The sequence below is a fragment of the Cyanistes caeruleus genome, chromosome 7, assembly GCF_971803275.1.
Source record: "Cyanistes caeruleus chromosome 7, bCyaCae1.hap1.1, whole genome shotgun sequence".
NCBI lineage: Eukaryota > Metazoa > Chordata > Aves > Passeriformes > Paridae > Cyanistes > Cyanistes caeruleus.
The window spans coordinates 10,201,568-10,222,408 of record NC_141707.1 but is presented as its reverse complement, the minus strand read 5'-3'; the positions used below and the strand labels follow the sequence as shown (position 1 = coordinate 10,222,408).

Sequence of the window (20,841 nt, the reverse complement as noted above, 5' to 3'; positions counted from 1 at the left end):
ATGAACAACATGATAAATAGGTAATCCAGAAAAAATATGTATTGGATTAACCCACATCTGTTTCAGAAGCAGGCATTTGCTGAGCCAAGTAAGGAATATATTATTTTAAAACAAATGCTTTGTCCAGTGAGGCAATCTGTTCAATGAGCCTACACACACCTGAGTTTTTATTATTTAATGAAACAGAATTCAGTAGGAAATACTTCTACTCTGTTTTGCTGCAGATATGATCTATCTCAGATGTAAATGCAGCTGTATGATGGAAAGTTCTTTCAATTTTTCAAATTAATGAAACAAAAAGATCAAAAAGAAATAAGAAACTTGCCTTTTGTAGGGAAGGTGACAAAATGCTTACTGTCCTTTTACATAAAACATCCTTTTTTTCTGTTTTTGTTGAAGGTTTTGTGAGTTTTTTATGAAATTCACACTTCATAAAGCTACTGGCTCTAAAAATGAGTGGTATTTGATTCTGACCTGACCCCCTACTTCCTTAGTTAACCATTTTTTTTTTTTTAATTGGATATGGGTCTTGAAATCTCCACATTATTCCAAATGCCACATGATATGTCCTGTACTTTGGTTCCTGTAATTATACTACATAAGTAGCTTATATCTGGGCTTTTTATAAAGGTAGCAATGGGAACTAATTTTTTAGGATTTCAACTTCAAAGCATACTCCAAGCTGTCCATGTTTTACCATTAAGAAATTGATGAGTTAAAAGTATATGAGTTATGTAAGGTCATAAGCAAAAGAAAATGTACAGAAAAATGAATTATAAGGAAAACAACTGCACCGATGGAAACAAGAAATGCACTTGTCACATCTGTCCTTTGGCAAGAGGAAGTAGTTTGATTGTGATACAGGAAAAGAAAAGAAAAATCAAATCCTTAGGGTTGCATTGCTTCTCCCTGCTTGGTCTAAACAATATTCAGATAATTAAATATGCTGGGTATTTAACACCTGCTTCATCTGCTATCAACACAAGGAATGTTATATTCTGGTGGTATGCTAATACTGGGTTTCTATAGGATAGAAGATGACAAAGTGTTGTGCCTAATAAAAGGAGAACCTTTTTGTTTTTGTTTTTAAGTCCTAGAGTTGATGGAGGGAAAGTTCCAAAATCTCAACTTCTTTCAGGAAAAGGAACAGCATCAGCTGACTGCAAAACCTCTGTACTTCTGCTGGGCAAAGTAGAAATTTAATTTCAAGACAACTGATCGCTCATCATAAGACAACTGGACTTGGAAACCAGAAAGGCAGATACTGAATGTATTCCTTGCTCCTGCTCAAACAGGCTGAATAGTTCCTCTTGGGAAGATTTTCAACTAGTAAGAAATTGATCTGATAATCACTTTCATCCATCACTCAATTCCTTTCCTTTTCTCACCCCTGAAGAAAAAAGCACAGTAGGACAGTCCACTTACCCTTACCCTTGATAGCTCGGTTAGAGGTTTGACTTTCAAAGCACAAAACCCAAAGACAAAACCCCAGCAAAAGTTTGGGTGTTAACTGTTGAAGATTGTCCCTTTAAAAGATGTTCCTACATTTCCATTAGTAATATTATGCCTTCATGTGTTACTTAGTTATTATTGCTTTGGAGTGAAGAAAGAAACAAAGCCTAAATTTTTAGAGTTGCCTCATTGTATTATCTCAATTTTCTGCTTTCACAAAAAAATAGTTATCTTCTATGATCATTTCAGTTTCAGTCTTTAGAAAGCCCTTGAGAGTAGCCTTGGTTTTTAAACAAGATCAGAAAGTTACAGGAAAGAAGCAATAAGAGGGGATGGAGTGTATCAGAGAGACAGCTTTTTAAATGGCAGCTCCTAGATTCTGAGCTTGCTTTCACTAAAGAAGATCTTTCACTTCCATTCACATGTTTTTAGTTGGGATTGAAATATTAAATATTACAGAGACCACAACAAAAATAATGGAACAGGTATAAACCAGTAATAGAGCCATTTGTAAAACTCCCACTGAAAGGAAATTAAGCTATGTTCCTTTTTCAGAACCTAGTTAGGGCTTTTTGTGCCATGGACATGAAGATGACCTTAGCTGGAAAAGACATGTGTCTCAAGAGCCTCACAACGATCAGCTAATGATAAGATAATCTCACACTCCAGCACAGAAGTGCTGCTAATAGTGCAAAAGTGGTGTCTGTGATAGGTACCTGAGTGCTCCATTGTACAGGGAGGGAAAACAGCCCTGTGCTGGGAGGTGATGAGTGTCTGTGCTGAGGGAATGCCCCGGGGAGCCTGTGCATGCTATGGTGACAGTGACTGACACATCTTGGCTCTCCCTCTAAGCTCCCTGGGCTGAGCCAGCTATGCTGCTGGTGCTTCTCCTGGGCTCCTCACCTTGTGAGGCTTCAGAAATAGCCCTGCTTTCCTTTCTCATTCAAGCACCAGTGGAAGTATTAAGTTAGGATTCAGTTTGTTGAAGACAGGAGGCAGACAGCTCTCAGCTCTGAGGAAATTTGTGAAGACATAAGCAGTGGGAAAATCAAGTGGCATCGCTAGAGGGCAACAAGACATCACAGATTCTGTGTTGGTTAAAGCTCGAGCAATGTCACACCCTCACTCAGAGGCTCCTGTGAGGAACAGTTTATGTAAGCCTTTGTGTTTTCCCAACTGTGTGACATAGTGAATCTTGCTTCAGATTCTTTTTTATATTTTTCTATATATGCACAAACAAAACTTATAATTTTGTGTTGCTTTATCTCTCTTCTGGTACACTAAAACAACTACAAGATTGGATATTTGTGCATCATTTTAATTTCTGAACAGCATATACTTAGGGCTATGGTGAAGTATAATATACTCTCCTAAAAAAAAAAATGCATCATATAGAAATAAAAATGTATAGGTTAGGAAAATTTGAATTTGTAATTCACTGTCTTTCCCTCCATCCCTTTCAGCTCACATGAGCACCAACCCAAACTGGTAACAGACATTGCAGAGGACAGTGACCCTGAACCAATTCTCTGAAGCCTTTAGGATAGTAATTAGCTCATAAATTCCATTTCCATGTGTCCTGCTGGCACTAACAATGTTAATGTAAAACCAGCTTGCCACACTGTGGTAGAAGTGTAGGCTGTGTAGTACAATGAGATGGTGGAGAGAAGGGTGGAGTACCTGGCCTGAAGCCACTGCTGTGTCTAAAGGAAGAATCATGTGTTTTAACCTGTGTGTAATAAGCATTTTGCAGATGCAAAGACTTTTACCATTAGTGTTGTTACCGTTGCCTACCTTCTGCAGGCCAGTAGTCAAGACAGAACTCCAGGATAGTGGATCTCCTTTGGACTCTTCAGAGCCAAGTACTCTGTGTTACAAGTATGTACAAACAATTTTTTTCATTGCATCTCTGTTTTAGTTTACTCAGGCTGTACAATTGTATGTATCTGCTAATTGATACCTCCTCAGGTAGGGACATTTTCCACTGTGGACAGACAAGAGTTATCAGCAGCCTTCAGGGCACACCAGAGATTAGTGTGATTTTTCTAGGCCAGGTCATAGCTGGATGGAATTCTCTGATCACACTAAAGGTTCAAACCAGTTTTGTTTCCATCTTCAAAGTCTGATTCCAGTTTCAACTGAAGCCTTTTATGTTGTAGCTATAATGCAAACTAAATAAGGAGGACAGCTAAATTAATTCCTGGCAACTAAATTAGGAGGACTGCATGTGGGAGCTGGAGAGGCATCAATAGAATAGAAAGCAAAACTGCTTATCTGGAAAAGAAATAGTTTTCTTGGATTTTTTCTTTTGAGTAAGCATTCTGTGAGCACATGGTGGCATTTTTATTCTCATCCTGTTTTATGATTTGCAAAGATTTCTTAGGCTAACTTTTAGTCAAAATAAGGGTTTCATTCTCTTATCTGTTTTTTAAAGTACTTTTCTTTATATGTTTTTCTCCACTTATTTGACAATAAGTGTCAAATGTGTTTTAAACTGTAGCTTTTCCCTTTTAATTTTTTATGTCTGTGTGGACTATATCTTTTAGAATTTCTTTGAGTTACTTGAATAAGATCTCGTGAGGAAAAAGACTGATGCTAACACATTGATACAAACCATGAAAATTCTTTTTGTGTGTGTTCATTAAAAAAAAAAATCTCATAAAATAGCAACAGAAAATCCACTTGAAATTATGGCCAGGCCCAATCCCTAGATTTGAAATAAATTTGCATGGATTTGTAATTTCAGACCATTCAACATCCAATACAACTTAAACCAAAGCAACTTCTTTGTAAATTGCTTGTAGAGTGGAGCAAGGTTGAAACTATCCGCACAGATCCTTGTTCATCCATATAGGTGCATTATCAAAGTGGAGAAGTATGTACATATTTTGAAATCTAGTGAGTTTTGTGTCTATTGCAAATGTACAGACATTTGTTTAAATCATGGTGTAATTTTAGTGCATCTGCTTTGGACTTTCTTGTGACCCTCAAACAGATTTATGGATAGCACTAATAGATACTAATTCTCAACAAAATGTTTTCATTTGCTGTGGTGTGACACAAATGACAGACTGACCATTTCCTCTTCACTGACCTCTGCATCTGGTTTGCCTCTTTATCTGAGCTGGTAATTAGTAACAGCAAGGTAGAGCCCCATTCCCAGCATTTGAATTGTCCCTTTACTTTGGGGGCACTTCTAGTCCATTTCAGGACAGTTAATCCATTTGATTATTGACCCAGTTAATAGTAAGTAGACTCAGCTGACTACTGACTTTGTTCTGAAAAGTATTACAAACATTTTTACAGTCAGGAACAACAGCCAGGAGATCTAAGGAGCTGCCAGGAGTCCTTCTGTTTGTGTCAGAGATGGTTAATCCATTAACTGACCAGGACAAACTTCCAGTCTGTTTCAGGATGCTGGTGAACAGCTGAATATAACCTTCAATGGAAGTGATTTAACTACCTGTTCGTTCTAGCCTAGAAATAATTACAATGAGTTACAGCTACTGACTACGTAAGTTATTGTACTTCAGCTGTTATTTCTGTCTCTTACCTTTAAATTCCTTATCTGGGAAATTGAAATGAATAAATTACCCTACAGTTCCTCACTCTTTTTAAAAAGGGCATTTCTTTTTAGCTCGTGCTGTTTGTTAAACAGTCGCTCCAAACTGGAGGCAGAGGAGAAGTTTAAACAGGAAGCATCCCCGCGGGTCTGTGACTTCTACCCGGAGCCAGCCCCGCAATACGCCCGAGCGGCGGCGAGCCGAGAGAAGGCAGGCAGGAGGGATTATTCCTCCGGCAGGAGGGATTGCTGCCCCGGCAGGAGGGATTGCTGCTCCGGCAGGAGGGATTGTTCCTCCGGCAGGAAGGATTGTTCCTCCGGCAGGAGGGATTGTTCCTCCGGCAGGAGGAATTGCTGCTCCGGCAGGAGGGATTGCTGCCCCGGCAGGAGGGACCGCTCCTCCGGCAGGAGGGACTGCTCCTCCGGCAGGAGGGACTGCTGCTCCGGCAGGACGGATTTACTCCTCTGGCAGGATCAGGTTGCAGCCCTCCCTGCCTTTGGAGCTTTACACCACACCCCTGCAACGTGAATTAGGAGGGGAGGATCATATTCAGCTCTGATTCAGGAATTCCCTCTTTCTTCAAGAACTGTTGCTAGGAGTTTGGTGAGTACTTTGCAACAGACTTTCGGTTTTAACTGAGTAATTCTTTTTCCTTCAGCTGCCGAAAGCAGCTGGTGGCCTTTCTTTAGATGCAGTAGTAGTCAGATGTTTAGATTCAAAGTCCAGCGAAGAGTGCTGCAAAACTTCTTTTTCTCTACAAATTTGACACAGCGGGACAATGACTATACTTGTATGATTAATACAGCTAATATTTGGTTGCCATAATCTCAGTCTGAGGTATTTTAAGCTCCAAAACATTTCTTGGAAAGGAAGCCGTCCTAAAGTTGAATAAGTTAATTCTGATCAATAGCTCGAGTTTGAAGAAAAGCTCTTGCTTTTTAAAGCAATTTCTCCACTGCAATAGATCCAAGAGAAACTTGATTCAAGCAGGTTTGCCAGGCTGTTTCAAATCAGTCTGAGGCAAATGACATCTGAAGCAATTTATATTTTAAGGAGTACAGGAAGATTTTAAGAGAATTAAATTAAGCTGGATAAGACATAAGCCAATTTCATCCACAGTATATTTGAAATTTACAAGAAACCCCATTTTAATGACTGTAGTGAATGAGTGCATCCAGTTGTAGCAGTGTAACAAACGCACGCTGCCCCCCAAAAAGACCAGAATATTTTTGGTGATTTTTGTAATATTTTACTTAGAGTAATTGATGCAAATTTTAGTAACTGTTTAAAACAAAGCAGTGATACTAGCCTGTATTTTAAAATATTGCTAGAATTGGTTAATATGTTAAAAAAAAATGCAGTTTAAATGAGGAAAAGGCCCATAACAATGATAAATTAGGAGAAAAAGTAGGGAGAACAAATAGAAATTTGGATTGGGGGAGGGTGGAGAGTTTGTGGATGGTCAGTCTGACTCAGTGCTCCAGGAATTAGCCATGAAAGTTTCATGGGAAACATGTAAAGATATAAACCTTCCTTCCTGAGTGTCTTATGGACAGACGCAGGGACAGGAAGTGCAGCTGTCAGTGCAGATAGGGACAGCAAGGGCGTGCTGGAGGAATTGCTAGGCACCCAACTTGGGTAAAACTGACAGCCTTTGCCCTTTGGAACCTTCTGCCCATTATTTAAGTTCACTAGGAGACATTTATTACTGTCTGTGAAGGCAGCAAGTGCCTGTATCCACAGCAGATTTCTCTGTGTTATTGTTTAAGATGAATTTGAGAATTATAATCAAGCTTACTTTGTTTACTGTACACAGAACAATGCTGAAGAGATAAAGGTGATTAAAGCACATCCTATTCTGGCCTTTTCTCCTGTCAAATAATGCCCTGTGTGAAATGCCTCATTAAAAAGCAGCCGTGTGGCCAATTGCTTGATTAATCCATTTATTTGAAAATTTTATGACTTTTATGCCAGAAAGTCACCAAGTGCTCTTTAAATTGCTTTTCAGTAGTCTGAAAACAAACAGTAGTATGTTTGTCCTTACACTGAGCATTGCATAGTTTGTAATTTTGAGTTTTAAAGCATTGCAGCTCTCTGGTGTACCTATGTGATGTTTAAGGTGCATTTAGCTTTTTAGTGCAGTGCCCACATTTATATAGCTCACAAAAACTTAATTGTTGTTCATCTAGTAATATTCTAAATGCAGAATAAGAGTTTCATGTTCCTGACTCAGGACAGATAGAAATTTAATGGCATTGAGTTTATCTATCCCTAATCTCACAGGAGAGTGATTTTGAAAGCGCAATAGTAAAACAATGACTCTTTGGGGTCTATTTTAGATCTCAAGGGAAGTGAGGGACGGTATTCAAATAGGAGGCAGATTTTCTGGGAAGAGGAAATTTTAAAGAAATTGAATGAAAAGTGATCTTGGAAACAAAGCAAGGGTGTAAAAGAAGGAGCATCCTAGCAGACTCTCAGAACATGTCCAGATCCACAGTTAGAGAAGGAGAATTACTCAGCTCCAGTTCTACCTGCAAGGACTGTTTATTTCTCAAATAACCCTTCCAAGTGTATAAACGTAAGAAGACAATGGTACCCAGGTGTTCTCCAGCACTGGGGCACTGATATCCTTTATGATATTCTGATTCTGTGCACCTTGCAGTACTTCAGGACACAGAAGACTTTTCCCACTGATATATCAGTGGGGTTAGAATTACTTTTGGAAAAAAAATAAAATTAAATCTCCTCTGAAAAAAAAAATACACAGTCTCTCACATCCTGAAAAGTTACTTTAATATCTACATTTACTTTAAAAAGGTGATTCTGGCAGTAATTTTAGCTTGCATTGGAAAATAAGGTAGTATCTGCTCTAAGTTTTTTTTTACTGTCATGATTTTGTTGTTGTGCATTCAGTTCATTCTGGGTCTGCCAGAAGGACTCAGAGCATGTGTACAGGAAGAAGAAAAGAAATTTTAAAATTAAAAAATAAAAAATAATATCAATAGAAATTAGTAGCATTGAAGTTTACATGTCTGTGATATCTCAATTTTGGAGCCAAGTGTTAAAAATGTGTCAGATTCCAGTAGCTTCTAGTGTTGTTTGTTTGGACTGCATTCTGAACAGTCACATTTTCTCTCTAGAGAATCAGAGGAGGCTGATGGGGGTCTTCCTATCTGAAGCTGCTCTTTGCAGTGAAAGGAGGGAAAACTGTCTTTAAAAACAGGGACAAATTACCCACTTCTGTATGTTTCTCTTATGAAACCATTTTAACTTTACAATGGGGACATAATTCCCCTGAGGACAGAATGAAGCAAAACCATATGGAGAATTGTATAATTCCTTTCCCCTCATAATTACTTCACAGCAAAATAGACTCATTTTAATCCTTTTAATTTTCTCTCCCAACTCTTTGGTTTCTGGATTATTCCCTGTGCTGTTAATAGAGCTGTTTATTTTCCATCTTTAGTATTGCTGCCATCTTCCCTGATGAGTGCCTCTCATAACTGAGTGTAGCTCTGAAGTTTACTGGGCAATTAGATTTACAGTTTAGTGAGAAATTAAAACTAGGCTTTGCTTATAACCCAGTGTATAAGTTGGACCACGAGAAAGTTCAGCTTTTTTCAGAAAATTTAACCTTCCTTCAGAAAATAAAGCATTCCAAGAAGAACTAATTTTAATGTAAGTACATTGAAAAGAGTAGTTGCAGCAAGTAAGTTAGAAATACAAATTTTATGTAAAGGAATCACTCAGTTGGTCCTGTCTTTATGAACTTCTAGAAAGGTCTCTCACTCTGTTGGCATTTGCTGTAGGTCCACAAGAGCTGGCAGTGCCATCAGAATGAGAATCATGATTTGTACTGTGGTGGGAGATGAAGGGAATGCAACCCTTCTCTTCTATGGCATTGTTATTTTATGTTGGTTTCAAGCAGCTGTAGGGTGATAATCTGACACAGTCAGAATCCTGGGTGATTCCCACTGAAGGCAGTTTCAGCATTTCTGACTGTGTGACAATCACACATCCACTGCAGGAAGTGTCTGTGGTGTCTCCAGCAGGGAAGACAGACCAGGTGAGCCAAACTTGCCTGACAGAGCAAGGCAATTTATATTTTGACCCTCTGTAAGTGTGAAATGTGATTGATGTGATGATGAGGTTACAAAAGGTGAATGGGTATGATCAAAAGCAGTCACAAGAGACATCACTGGGGCAGTAGTTTCCTTTTGTGCCTGCCAGTGATATTTTCAGCATCTGACAGCTTCACAATTGAGAAGTCATGCTTCCACAGAGCGTGCAAATGGGAAATTACACACCATTAGGTTATATATATATAATATAGTACTGAAATTACTCTCCCCACTAGAAAAGCAGGTTGTGCTAAGTTAACTGACATCTAAATACACTTTTCCAGTCCAAACTGCTAGGAAAAAAACAGGTTAGACATTTTATAGTGCTTAGATGTAACTAATATTGCTGCTTGTTTGTTTTGCTAGTGGATTTTGTGCTCTGGAGTGGTTTTTATTAGGATACTTAAAGCATTCCCTGTTTGAAAATAGAATCAGATGGCCAATATTTTTGCTACCAATGGGTAGTTTCTGTCCTAGCAGTACAGGCCTGAATGTAGTGGGTTTGTTTTGCTTATTAAGATTTATGAAATTATGTCAATGAGTTATTTGCTTTAGTCCACATGTAAAAATATTTTGATAGGAGCAAAAGGTTTCTTTTCCCTGTTGAAAGCTGTATCAAAATGAAAATGAGCTAGTTATGTGATTTGTTGTAGACAAACCCAGTGTTCCTGTGAGAAGTGCAGTTATTTTAATTAATCAGTCTTAATTTCAGAAGTTATAATTCACTCTGGATGTTGCATCAGGTGCTCTGCACTGCTTGGTCAGGGAATTAGGAAAATTGTTTGCAGGCTTCTGTAGCCAAGGCTTACTGTCACTGTAGGTCTGCCTACCTGATTATATCCCGTTCCCATCTCTTGGGTCATGGATACTGTGGCTGGGACACCTGACTGAGCCAGGCAAGAAAGAGGAGTCAGTGGAGAAGGAATTTAGAGTCTGAGCTGTGTCACAAGAGAAGCTGAGTGGAGACAGGATGGCAGAAGTACCCAGTGCCAAATGTAAACAGACCAGCAGAAGGGAAAAAATAGGTCCTGGACCTAAGCTGGAAAAATGGAAAACAGTTTTAAAGCAAGAGTGACAGAAGTTAACAAGGAAAATAAAAAGGCAAGAGGTCTACAGGCATTTAAATATATATATATATAAAAGAGACTTCTTGTGCTGGGTTTATTAATTTATTTTTTTAGATTTCCATTTCAAAATATGATGAGGTTTTTGGGTGGTTTTTTTTGGCAATTCTTTTATCAAGTGTGCTTGAAAAGCATGATTTACAGCCTTCATAAAATCAGAAAGCAGGTGGGAATTTAAATCTGAAACAGTGGCATCAGATTATACAACATTTTCAGCATAAAAGCTAATAAAAACATTAGTTTTTCCAAATTTTGCCGGTAGTTCCCAGTTTTCACTTTACTTTCCAGTTTTCACTTGGTAACTTCAGACTCTGGAATAGTGCAGCAGCAAAGCATTTATTCTAAATGGTGAAAGGTAGGAAACAAACCATAATTCTCTTTCATGACAAGAAGGAATTTGAAGTTCTCAGAGGAAGTGGATGGAGTCCCTGGTCTCAGGACTGACACAGACTATGGGAGCTGCTGCAGCAGGGCATAGAAAAGGGAGATAATTTGGGATGGAAGGTAGAATTTCCATAGCTTTTTCTTTCACTCAGTAATGTTTGCACGCTCATGAATCACAGTGCACTGCCTGAACTTACTAAGTTGCTGTGACAGCACAAGGCTCTGGTGACTCTGGTGGAAATCAGTTTAATTGACAGCTCATCACTGACTCAGGTATCACCATCAGAACAGGGGTAGTAGAATTCCTATCACCTATCATATTTACAGCTGAGGGAATGAGAAAACAGCTCCAAACCAGCACATGGAATAAAATAATTTTTGAGGGAACACTGACTCTGCCAGCTGGGAGACAATGCTGCAGGTATGACTTTGTCACGTGAGTTGGTAGGTGGTACAAGATACCACAGAGCAAAAACAATGCCTCTGAGCAATAGTGGACTGAAAAAAGTCTGCTTTTATATTAGAAGTGTTACAACCCTGTCTAGTTAGACCTTTTAATCCTTAATTTTAGGCTTTTAGGCTGTGCTAAATTGGACCTCTGGCCATGCACATCCTACCTCCTGCTCTTAACTCTGCTTAATTATATCCTCTGCTTTTTTTTTTTTTGTTTTTTTGTTTTTTTTGTGTGTGTGTGTGTTTTTATTTCCTGGGCTGTCAGGGAGAATGAGTCACTTTTGCAGTCATTGCAATGTCACTTTAGGCCTTTTTCTAAGGATGTCTTTTTTTGGCTACTACGGGAAATGCTAGTTTTATTTTTCTTTTTCCAGTTAACTTGTTAGAGATAAATGCCATGCTGAAAAAAAATAAAATGTTTGTGTCTAAACATTCAGGGAACTATAGAAATTGGTGTTGAAGAGACTTCTAGGTATGTAAAAAATGTATATATATATATACACACATATATACACACATAGAAGTCCTATCTCCAAAGGCTGCAAAATGCATGGACAAGACACTGAGTTTTATACTTTTCCGATTTTGGCAAAAAAATCTTGAGATCTTCCTTTTATTTTTTGTTTTGGGTGTCAGGATAAAAAAGGCTTGGTTATAAGGCCAGGTAGTAAGGATCTGTTACTGAGAGCTTCCTTGATTGCAAATAAATCAGTGCTAATTATTACCCACAGACCTTTGATCTCCTTTGTCAAGTAAAATTCTTGTTGTGTGTTATAAAATGTCTCATTTAAAGGTGGGGAGATTGGGAGCTGTGGAATGCCAGTTGCTAAGGAATTGTGTGTATGAAATATACCTTAATGATAAAATGAGCATGAATGCTGGACTGATGCCTGGCTGTCCTAAGCTAGAATCCTTCTGGATGAAAAGACTTTATGTACTCTCAGAAATGTTCAGAATGTGGCTGAAAAACTCAGACAAAACTGAAACATTTCCTATTTTTCTCACGACAGAAAGTTTTTTTACCAATGTGTGCATTTGACATTTTACCAAGCTGAATATCACAGATGAAGTATTTTGAATTTTACAGTCCATATAAATACAACAACAAAAAATCAGAATGCTTAAAAAAAAATTATTGCGGTATCATAACACTTACAGCTTTAAAGTTCTATTACTGGGCAGCTGAACATCCAGTCAGAAAAACTGGAGTTTTTTCTAGAGGGTTTGGGTTTTAACTGAAAATCCAGCCCCAAACATGCTTTGATCTGGAATTTCATTCTTCCTTTGGGAATAATAAGAAATAATTAGAGCACAGAAAGATTTAAGCATTTTATTACCCAAACCTTCACCCCACTCATCCCACCTCCACCCAAACCTGACCCAGTGTTCTGGGACTGTGTGACCTCCTGGGAACGTGAGCAGGAAGATAAAGGAGATTGTGTTTGGTCAGGAGACTTTGCAGCGAGGCAGATACACTGCTGCACAGCCTACATTGTTCCTGTTGGGAACTGGCCCAACCACTGAGATGCCCAGCTTCTGACATGCTTTTGACCCTTCCTCTTCAGGGAAATGTAGGAGTTGGAAGAATAGAAATACTGTACCTTGGTAAGGTTTTTTTTTTCCCTCTATATAAATGCAGTAATTTGTCCTCATAATCCTCAGAATTGTCCTCACAGTGACAATTCTGTATGGTAGCTCATGATACACAAAATTCTATTTCCAAATGAAAAAAATATAGACATTTATTAAGGATTTCCATTTTTGCCTGATTGCTGCTCTTCTACCTGGGGAAAAGATTTTAAGAATATGGAATAACTGACTAAAAATTGATTACTAAATTTTGCAATCTAAATCTATACTGTGCAGATTCCTGGAAGAAGGAACCAAAGCCTTACTTTAGCCAATTGAAAACCAGATTCAAATGGAATTTTGCTGAACAAGTGAGAGTTTTGATGGCATATTTGGAAAAACTCAAACATGGAAAACGAGGGCTCAGGGACAAACATGGAATTAATCCATGGATTACTGAGGTTGTGGATAATTAACAAGTTCCTTTATGAAAAGCTGCAATTGTGCCAGTGATTACTTCTAAGGAAAAAAATGTACTAGAAACTTGCTCTTTCCCATGTAGTTTCAAAAACTATAACTGTATTTTGTAATTCTTTATTCCAGTGACCTCACTGGAGCCAGGCAGTTTGAAAGTTATTACTCTGTAGTTAAGTATCAAATCTGAATATTTAATGATATTTCTGCTTTAAGTCAGCCTAGACAAGGTCAAACCATCACCAGCTTTGTTTATATTGTAATGCTAAGTATCTGTGCAGTTCTTTGAATTTTCTTGCTTGATATTTCTCCCCATACCGTTTTTATTAGTTGTGGATTTATTTTCATTTTAGTTGATGTCAAACTAACATCATAAATCAGACATCTCTCAAATCACAAAGACAGTCATAGACAACTTTAGGTCACTTTGTACAGAGTTATTTTCTATTTTAAAGCGTGACTGGACTTTTTATTGGGGTGAATAAAAAGATTTGTTGTAACTCTTTTATTTTTTAAACTTTGAATGAAAATGCATAATTCCTCCAAGGTCAGGCACCACAAAACTTTGTATTTAAAGGCTTGTAAAACTGTAGTTCCAGTTAGAATTATGGTAAAAGATGCTTCTTCTGTTTCTTTGAAAAATACCTGAAAATGAGCAATTCAAGCTCTTGCTCATTTTTTCCGTTTACAGAATATTTCAAAACTTGTGCATTGGTTTCTAATCCAAGAGAGGTTATTCCATCCCTGTTAGAAAATAATAATTTCTGATTTTTTTCACAGAATTAAAGAGTAGTCTTTGAGGAGAGATTTTTAAATCATGATTAAAAGCACAAAATGAGATAGGTATTCATTTGCAAAATGTTTTGCCAAACTGTAAAAGCATTTTATTTGTTCCTGTAGAAGTTAAGCTTAATAATTGAGTTTAGAATTAATCAAAACATGCAATTTTTTGTTCATTTTGCCAGGAATGCTTTATGATGTAGAATTTACCATGGTCATATTTTGTGGCTAAAATATAAATTCTTTTAAACCCCAAATTTTTGTTACTTTATGAAAAAAAAAAAGGAAAAATGAAGAAATCTCAGTGTTTTTATCATTGCATTATATACTGAACCTTCTAAAGGGTATTGTCAAATTTTAAAATTGCCTAAAAAATTAGTGCTGCTCATGGTTTCATCAAGATCTGTTTTTAAGAATTCATGCTCTTTCTATTATATGCTGCAAGATGGGAAAACACTGAGTGTGCAAGAGGGAAAACCTGGTAAGTTTTCTAGAGAGAAATGAGAATTGTGGCTCTGATTTGGTGAAGACATGCTGTCTCCACAGGCATGCAAACAAAAACACTGAAGGCCAAAGAGTGTCTGAAGGCTAGGAACTTCCTAGCCCTTAGATTTTTAGGTTTTATTTACTTAATATTAATTAACATAGCAAAAAATAATTAGTATTCTACTTTAAGACAAGAGGGTAGGGAACAAGGGATTATGAATGGAGAATTGATCTGTTGGTAACAAAGAAGATATTGAGTCTATTCTCTAATTAAAATCCAGAGATCCTTAAGGAGCTTTTAGTTAGCTGGAAAATATGCATTTCTAAAAAAGGTTTTTCAGAGTTCATTTCATGTGTGCGTGCGTAACCTCATCTTTGGCAACCTGAACATGTTAGCTGCCATGGAATAAAAGTGTTTTCCCTCTGTCAATGATTTCACTGATTTGATTAAAAGTGAAAAATAGTAGCTCTGTACTTAAGTGAGGTTCTTGGCATTAAAGAGATCTACAAGATATAAAATCCTGCTTAAAGCGCTGAAGCCCGCACTGCAAAAAATTCACTGATTCCTCTGAAATGCAACTTACTCAAGAGTATGGGAACTTGGTAACTATAAATTGATTAAATATTCATTAAAAATGTTATGGCAATGCATCTAGGTTCTGCAGGTGGAGTAAAAGTTACTTGGAATGATTTGACTTGGCAAGCAACACTACATTGTGTAATTAATGCCGAGACATTAAGAATACCAAGGGTTACATTTCATGTCATGATGGTGTTCCGGGAGGTGATTTCAGCTGGGGCTTAGAAGGGAAGCAATAGCAGTGCCTCTAACCTGTACTGGAGATGGGACAGGAGATGTGCAATCTGCTGAGCACAATCCTTGTCTTGCTTTCCATCGTGCTTACAACATGATTATCCTAAAAGAGCTCATGTTATCTCCAGAGCTCCCAGTTTGTGTGTCTGCCCACACTTTTGCAGGACGCTCAAGGAACCTGACTGAATTTGTCATTTTTATGTTATACAGAGAAGATGAAGGGAAGAAAGAGGGGACATTCCTTATCTTCACCCTTTATCTTGCTGTTCTTCTGTATCGCCGGGCACGCAACTGATGAGTTGGATGGCAGCGAAGAAGAGCATGTTGTGGGTAAGAGATACTAGAAAGCACCTAAAACTCAACCAACAAACACCAAACACTCAAACAAAAAGCCCATTAAATGCATTCCAGATGTAATGCTGTACTTGAGAACTTTTGTGGGAAACTTTTGAAATTGGGACTAAGCTGAAAATGTTCTCTAACTGGGAGAGAGATGCTTAGAATTATCTATTAAGCTTTAGCAAAATTTCCTTCTACTGGGGCTTCTGTTTCCCAAGCTTTTTGGAACATCTAATCCTAATCAAACACTGGGTTGGATATCAAGATGAATCCTTTAAATCTTTGATTTAGCAGCATGGAAAAGTTCAGTGTTCAGGCAAAGAAACATAGAACTGGATAACTCGGGCTTTATTTCCTCACGCAGAAAAAACAGAAATATGATGATTATCGTTGTAGATTGATGTTGCTCTGTTCCATGCACAGATTTCTTGAGTCCAGTTTATTTGCAAAGGTGGATTTAAAGATGATACAATTACCATCCTGGTAGTTTTCCTGGGCCTTAACGAAGGACTTTGTATTGTCCCAAGTGATTTGATATCACTGGATAAATAAAGGAGTTGGACTCGATCCTTGTTAATCCCTTCCAACTCAGAATATTCTGCAATTCTATGACTAAAAACTCAGCAGTTGAAAAATTTTGCTAGAAAAACAGTGTTACTCTTAGAACTGGGGATGTTCTTAGATTTTCACCATGGTAAGATCATTGTTTACATCATTGAAATTAAGATGGATCAGAATTCTAGACTGGATATCATTGTGAAGGGCATTTCAATTTCTTCCCAAACAATTCTGAGAAAGATGAGGGGAAAATACACTGCTGGGGCCACACTAAAATATTCCTTTTTCCTTTGAGGAAGTGACTTGAAGCTGTCATCACTTCCCTAAGCTGTTTGTTTTTTTTTTTGAGAAGTCTGCTTTTGAAGTGCAAATGAAAGTGCAGCTAAAGGGAACCTATTTGTTATGTTTTGTCCTATTTCTATCCAGCTTATATCTCTTTATCAGACTTTTGCAGCAGTGTTCTTTGAGATAGAAATAGTAATTGTGCACAGTCATGGCTATACTAAGATAGGACCATGTCACAATTAGTCACTACAATTTAAGATATGTGCTCTTCCAGGTTAAGTGAATGTTTAGAATGGCTGCTCTGGTTCATACAGAATAAATTTGTTTCTTTTAAACTCTTTTTAAATCTGAAGTATAACAATGCCCTTTTTGTTTGAGGGCAAAGTCACATTTATCTTTGCCCCACAACTCTTAGTGCTGTATAAATACTTATCTAAGCTTGCAGGTCATGAAGGCCAAATCAGGTTGCACACTTTGTCACCAGAACAAGAACTCTTATGGCTCAATTTTTTTTTTTCCCTCTATTTACTTTGTTTATAAAAGAAAATAAGTAAATAATTGTAGCAATGGGGAACAAAGAGACATGGACCCAAATGTGCATGCAAAGGAAATCACTTCATTGTAGAAATCACTCCTCTTTGATAGTTTTAATTTCAACTGGACAAAACCAGAGCTGAGCAGAAGAAGGGCACCCAGTGGCTGCTCAGCTGCAGCGCTGCTGTCCGTGTCCCATCACCGTCACCCTCCCGCTCACGCGCTGCCCACGGGTTCATCCCCATAGCTGCCTCTCGCCCCCCAGCCAACCTGCAGCCATCCAGCCTGCAGCTGTGCCTTTCCAACAGAGCATAACCCTTAACAACTTCAACAAAAATAACCCCAGATCCCACAAGTAATCTCAAGGAAATTAAATAGTCGTTTTACTGGGGGTTGTTTTTTCACCGGTTATTTTGCAACCGGTTACTTAGGATTATGTGACCACGAATGGATTTAGTATGAGAAACAGTTCTGAACTTCTGGGCTTTAATTCTGAAGTAAAAACCCATCAAATGTGAGGCTTAGATACTAAATTAGGATTCTGTTTTTGTGACTACTGAAGACTCAGTTGCAGTGTTTACAATAAAAAAGCTTTTGCTGTGCTCTGTTTTCACAAAATATTTAGATTGTTGTTAATTAAAATTGTGTTTGTGGTTTCTCAAGATTTAACTTCTGGACTCAGAGACTTTAAATGTCAAAGTTTTGTGGGCTGAAATGTCGTTGGTAACATTTATTTTTGAAGTTAGATGATTATAAAGCAATGACATATTTTACCCCAGCATTCCATAAATTTCAGGTATTAAAGGATAAAATTAGTTGAGTGCATCCATTATTTTTAATGTCATACTTTTGGATCATATTGAGTACAAATGCTTTGTGAATTTAACAGGTAGGTTTTTGTCTATTTTAATTACAGTAATAATCAGGATTGCAAGGTCAAATCCAATGGAATAAAAAAGGATTTTTAATTTGTTCTCTTCCAGCAAAATCTGTCATTTTCCCATCAACAGATAAGTGTAATAACAAAAATGAAAGGTATAAAAATAAGCAGGTTATGTATATTGTTCATTAATCCCTCATGTGGTAGGCAGCACTTCAGCTGATGTTCCAAAGCCTGAAGAAAATGACTCACAAATTGAATGTGCTTTTTATTCCTATGTGAGTGCTTGCCAAGAATAAATGTGCCTGCCTAAAGAAAGTGTAGGAAACACAGGGTAGGAAGAGCACTGAACAGTGTGTGGGTGGGGAGCTGTCAAATTGACAAAGATGGAGAGAAAAGAAACAGCTATTCATTAGTGACAAGGTGCTTAGTATTGATACCACTTATCAAAGGGAGACATTGCCAAGCAAGGCTGGAAAGATGATAGAATATCTTTATAATTAAGGATAACCACGGAAATTTGTATAAAGTTGAGAACACATAACCTAAGCAAACTAAAAAAAAGTGTTTTTACATAAAAATTCAGAACTATTTGTGATCTTTATTCTCACAATTTATATCGTTCTGTTCTGAAAAGCAGCTTTTCCATAACGCCTTTCATATTTATTGTGCTGCAGGTGTAGTATAGAAATCAGTTCATTTTCTAATTAAAAGAGGATTTTTTTATCAAGCAGCCCTGCAGATTATCCACAAGAGTTTGAAAGCCAAATTAGAGTCTTTTGTTATGCCTACATCTAGAGGAAAGGTATTGTTTTCACTTGTACTAATGTAAGAGGATTAGAGACATTATTCACCACTTCTGCTTTTGTAATATTACCCTGCTTTCTAGTGAAGGGATAATAGTGCCTTGCCTGGATCACCTACAGCCCATGTGTTCAGGGCTGGCTGCAGCTCATTAGGGCTCTCTCAGTGAAATGCAATGGAATTCAGTGATTTCACTGAAATGAGGAGTGGTGTTTGTGTGGTAAACAGTTGTCTTGGGATGTAAAACTTGCCATGAGAGTGATAACAAACGTGGGGCGGCTGTGCTGTATAGGAACAGTCTTGGCCCCTGTCTGGTTTGACAGTTGCAAAAAGCAGGAAGGCTGAAGGACTGAAGGAAGAAAGTAGTGCCCAAAAATACCTGCAATGAGCTCATTCTCATTGTGAGCCATTTCATGGGCATTGCTTTGGTCGTGACACAGGTTGTGGAGTGCAGTGTTAGGACAGAGCAGTGGGTGCTTAGTGCTCATGTTGCTGATGTAAGGAAGTCATTACATTGAAAAGGTGGGGAGGGGGAAGGAAAAGGGGAGAGGAGATTCTGCTGGATTTTTTTTCAGTTTTAATATGGGAAGTAATAACTTCCCTGTGACAGTGAACATCAGCTGTAATCATTATTTAATGTATTTATAACAAAATTGCTTTGGTCTAGGCTAGTTCAGTCCCATAATTATACAGGAATTCTTAATGTATTTGGACCAAATGTCTAAATTGGATGAGTAATAAATACCCAACAGAGACAGATCAAAAGGGGGAGGGGTCAAATTAATTTTTTTTTAAATTGCAGATTCAATGGGCTATACTTAAGAAGGAGAATTAATGCAATCATTAACCCGAGATGGAAAATTAATGATGAAGCACCTGTATAACAAGGTTCTATTTGCTGGAAAGTAAATAGAAGTTACAGAGCATTTCAAAAGTAATTCAGTGTTGTTTTAAAAACAAAGGCAAGTGATTTTGTGCTGGTTTAAGGGAAGAAACCAAATGACAATTATTCCACTCTATTTACCACTAGTAATGCCTCAGGTAGGGGATTCAAGTCAATTCTCAGCAGCACGTTTTACCAGGAATCCAGACCAATAGGAAACATCCAAATAAGAGTTATGAGAGGATTAGAAAGCAAGGCCAATAAGAAGATGGGAAGAAAGGAGTTTATTTAGTATAGAGATAATTAAGAGGAGACAAAAGTCTTCCAATAAAAAGAAAGTAGACAGAGGTTTGGGCTACTGAAGTGGCTGAGTGCAGGGCAGCTGCTGCACCACCAAGGCTTTAAGCAGCCAGGAAAGCAGCTGAACGTGGAGAGCCCAAAATCAAGGTAGAGAATGCCCAAATCAACTTTCTCTCCTGCAGCAGCCTTGAATTGCAAGACACAAGTGGTAGACTGGAAAAGCAAAACTGATTTACCATGTCTGTATATATGGCTTTAAAATATCTTGTCTATGCATGAAGGAAGTAAAAATTATTTAACATATAATAAAGAATATTCAGGCAGTATATTACCACATAAAGGGCTCTCTTACAAGAAGAGTAGTGAAATCCTAGAACTGACTGCTTCAGATTGCTTGGAATTTTACTTCACTTGGTTGAGAAACTCTGTTAACATTCATTCTAATATTATCTTCCTCTGTTGAAGGATATTATATTATCATCCTGTTAAAGGATTTTCACTGACCTTCCTGACAGACATCTTCACTAAATGTCATATCCTGTGCTTTTCACACAGCACCTAAAATGTAATAACACTTTGTCCCAGTGTTCAAGAGCAGAGGATGAGGCCTTATGCTTAGTTTTATCAAGGTATATTCCACAAGTAAAATGAGTACAGGCAGATGTGTTTCTATGCAGATCTACTGGGTAAACACTCCTGGCTTGCCTCTCATCTGCTGTTCTAATCTGAGAAGGAAAGCTAATTTTATATCATCTGTGTGAGTTAAGTGTTCCCAGGTGTAAAATAACAGGGAAGAATTCTTTCACTGTTTCCAGACAGAAGAATGATTCTGTTCCGATGAATCCCTTTGAGACCTCTTTATTCAGAGTCACTTGGTTACTGTTTGGGGCTGGAGGGTTTGGCCCCTGGGGGTTTGACAGGGTACAGATTTTACTCAAACTATGGCAAGTTTCTAGCATTCCTAGGAAACTGAGTGTTTGCCAAGAAGTGTGACAGAGTTAGTCATTATGTTCCCAGCAGATGTGAGGACATCTGTCA

The 20,841-nt window shown here is 37.8% G+C and overlaps 1 protein-coding gene across 24 annotated transcripts in view; it reads left to right on the top strand.

Annotated features, from left to right (window-relative positions):
• TFPI (tissue factor pathway inhibitor) overlaps positions 1-20,841 on the top strand; it is a 217,676-nt gene that overhangs the window by 175,041 nt on the left and 21,794 nt on the right. For 6 of the 24 annotated variants that reach the window (XM_086898386.1, XM_086898382.1, XM_086898389.1 and 3 more), the window contains exons 1-2: positions 4,961-5,618; positions 15,431-15,550. In XM_086898386.1, the coding sequence (XP_086754512.1) occupies positions 15,436-15,550 (115 nt within the window). In that variant the 5' untranslated portion in view covers positions 4,961-5,618; positions 15,431-15,435. Of the gene's footprint in view, positions 1-3,075; positions 3,331-4,811; positions 5,619-12,464; positions 12,703-14,133; positions 14,402-15,430; positions 15,551-20,841 lie in introns of those variants that run through there. The other 18 variants (XM_086898373.1, XM_086898374.1, XM_086898380.1 and 15 more) reach the window with 11 other exon arrangements.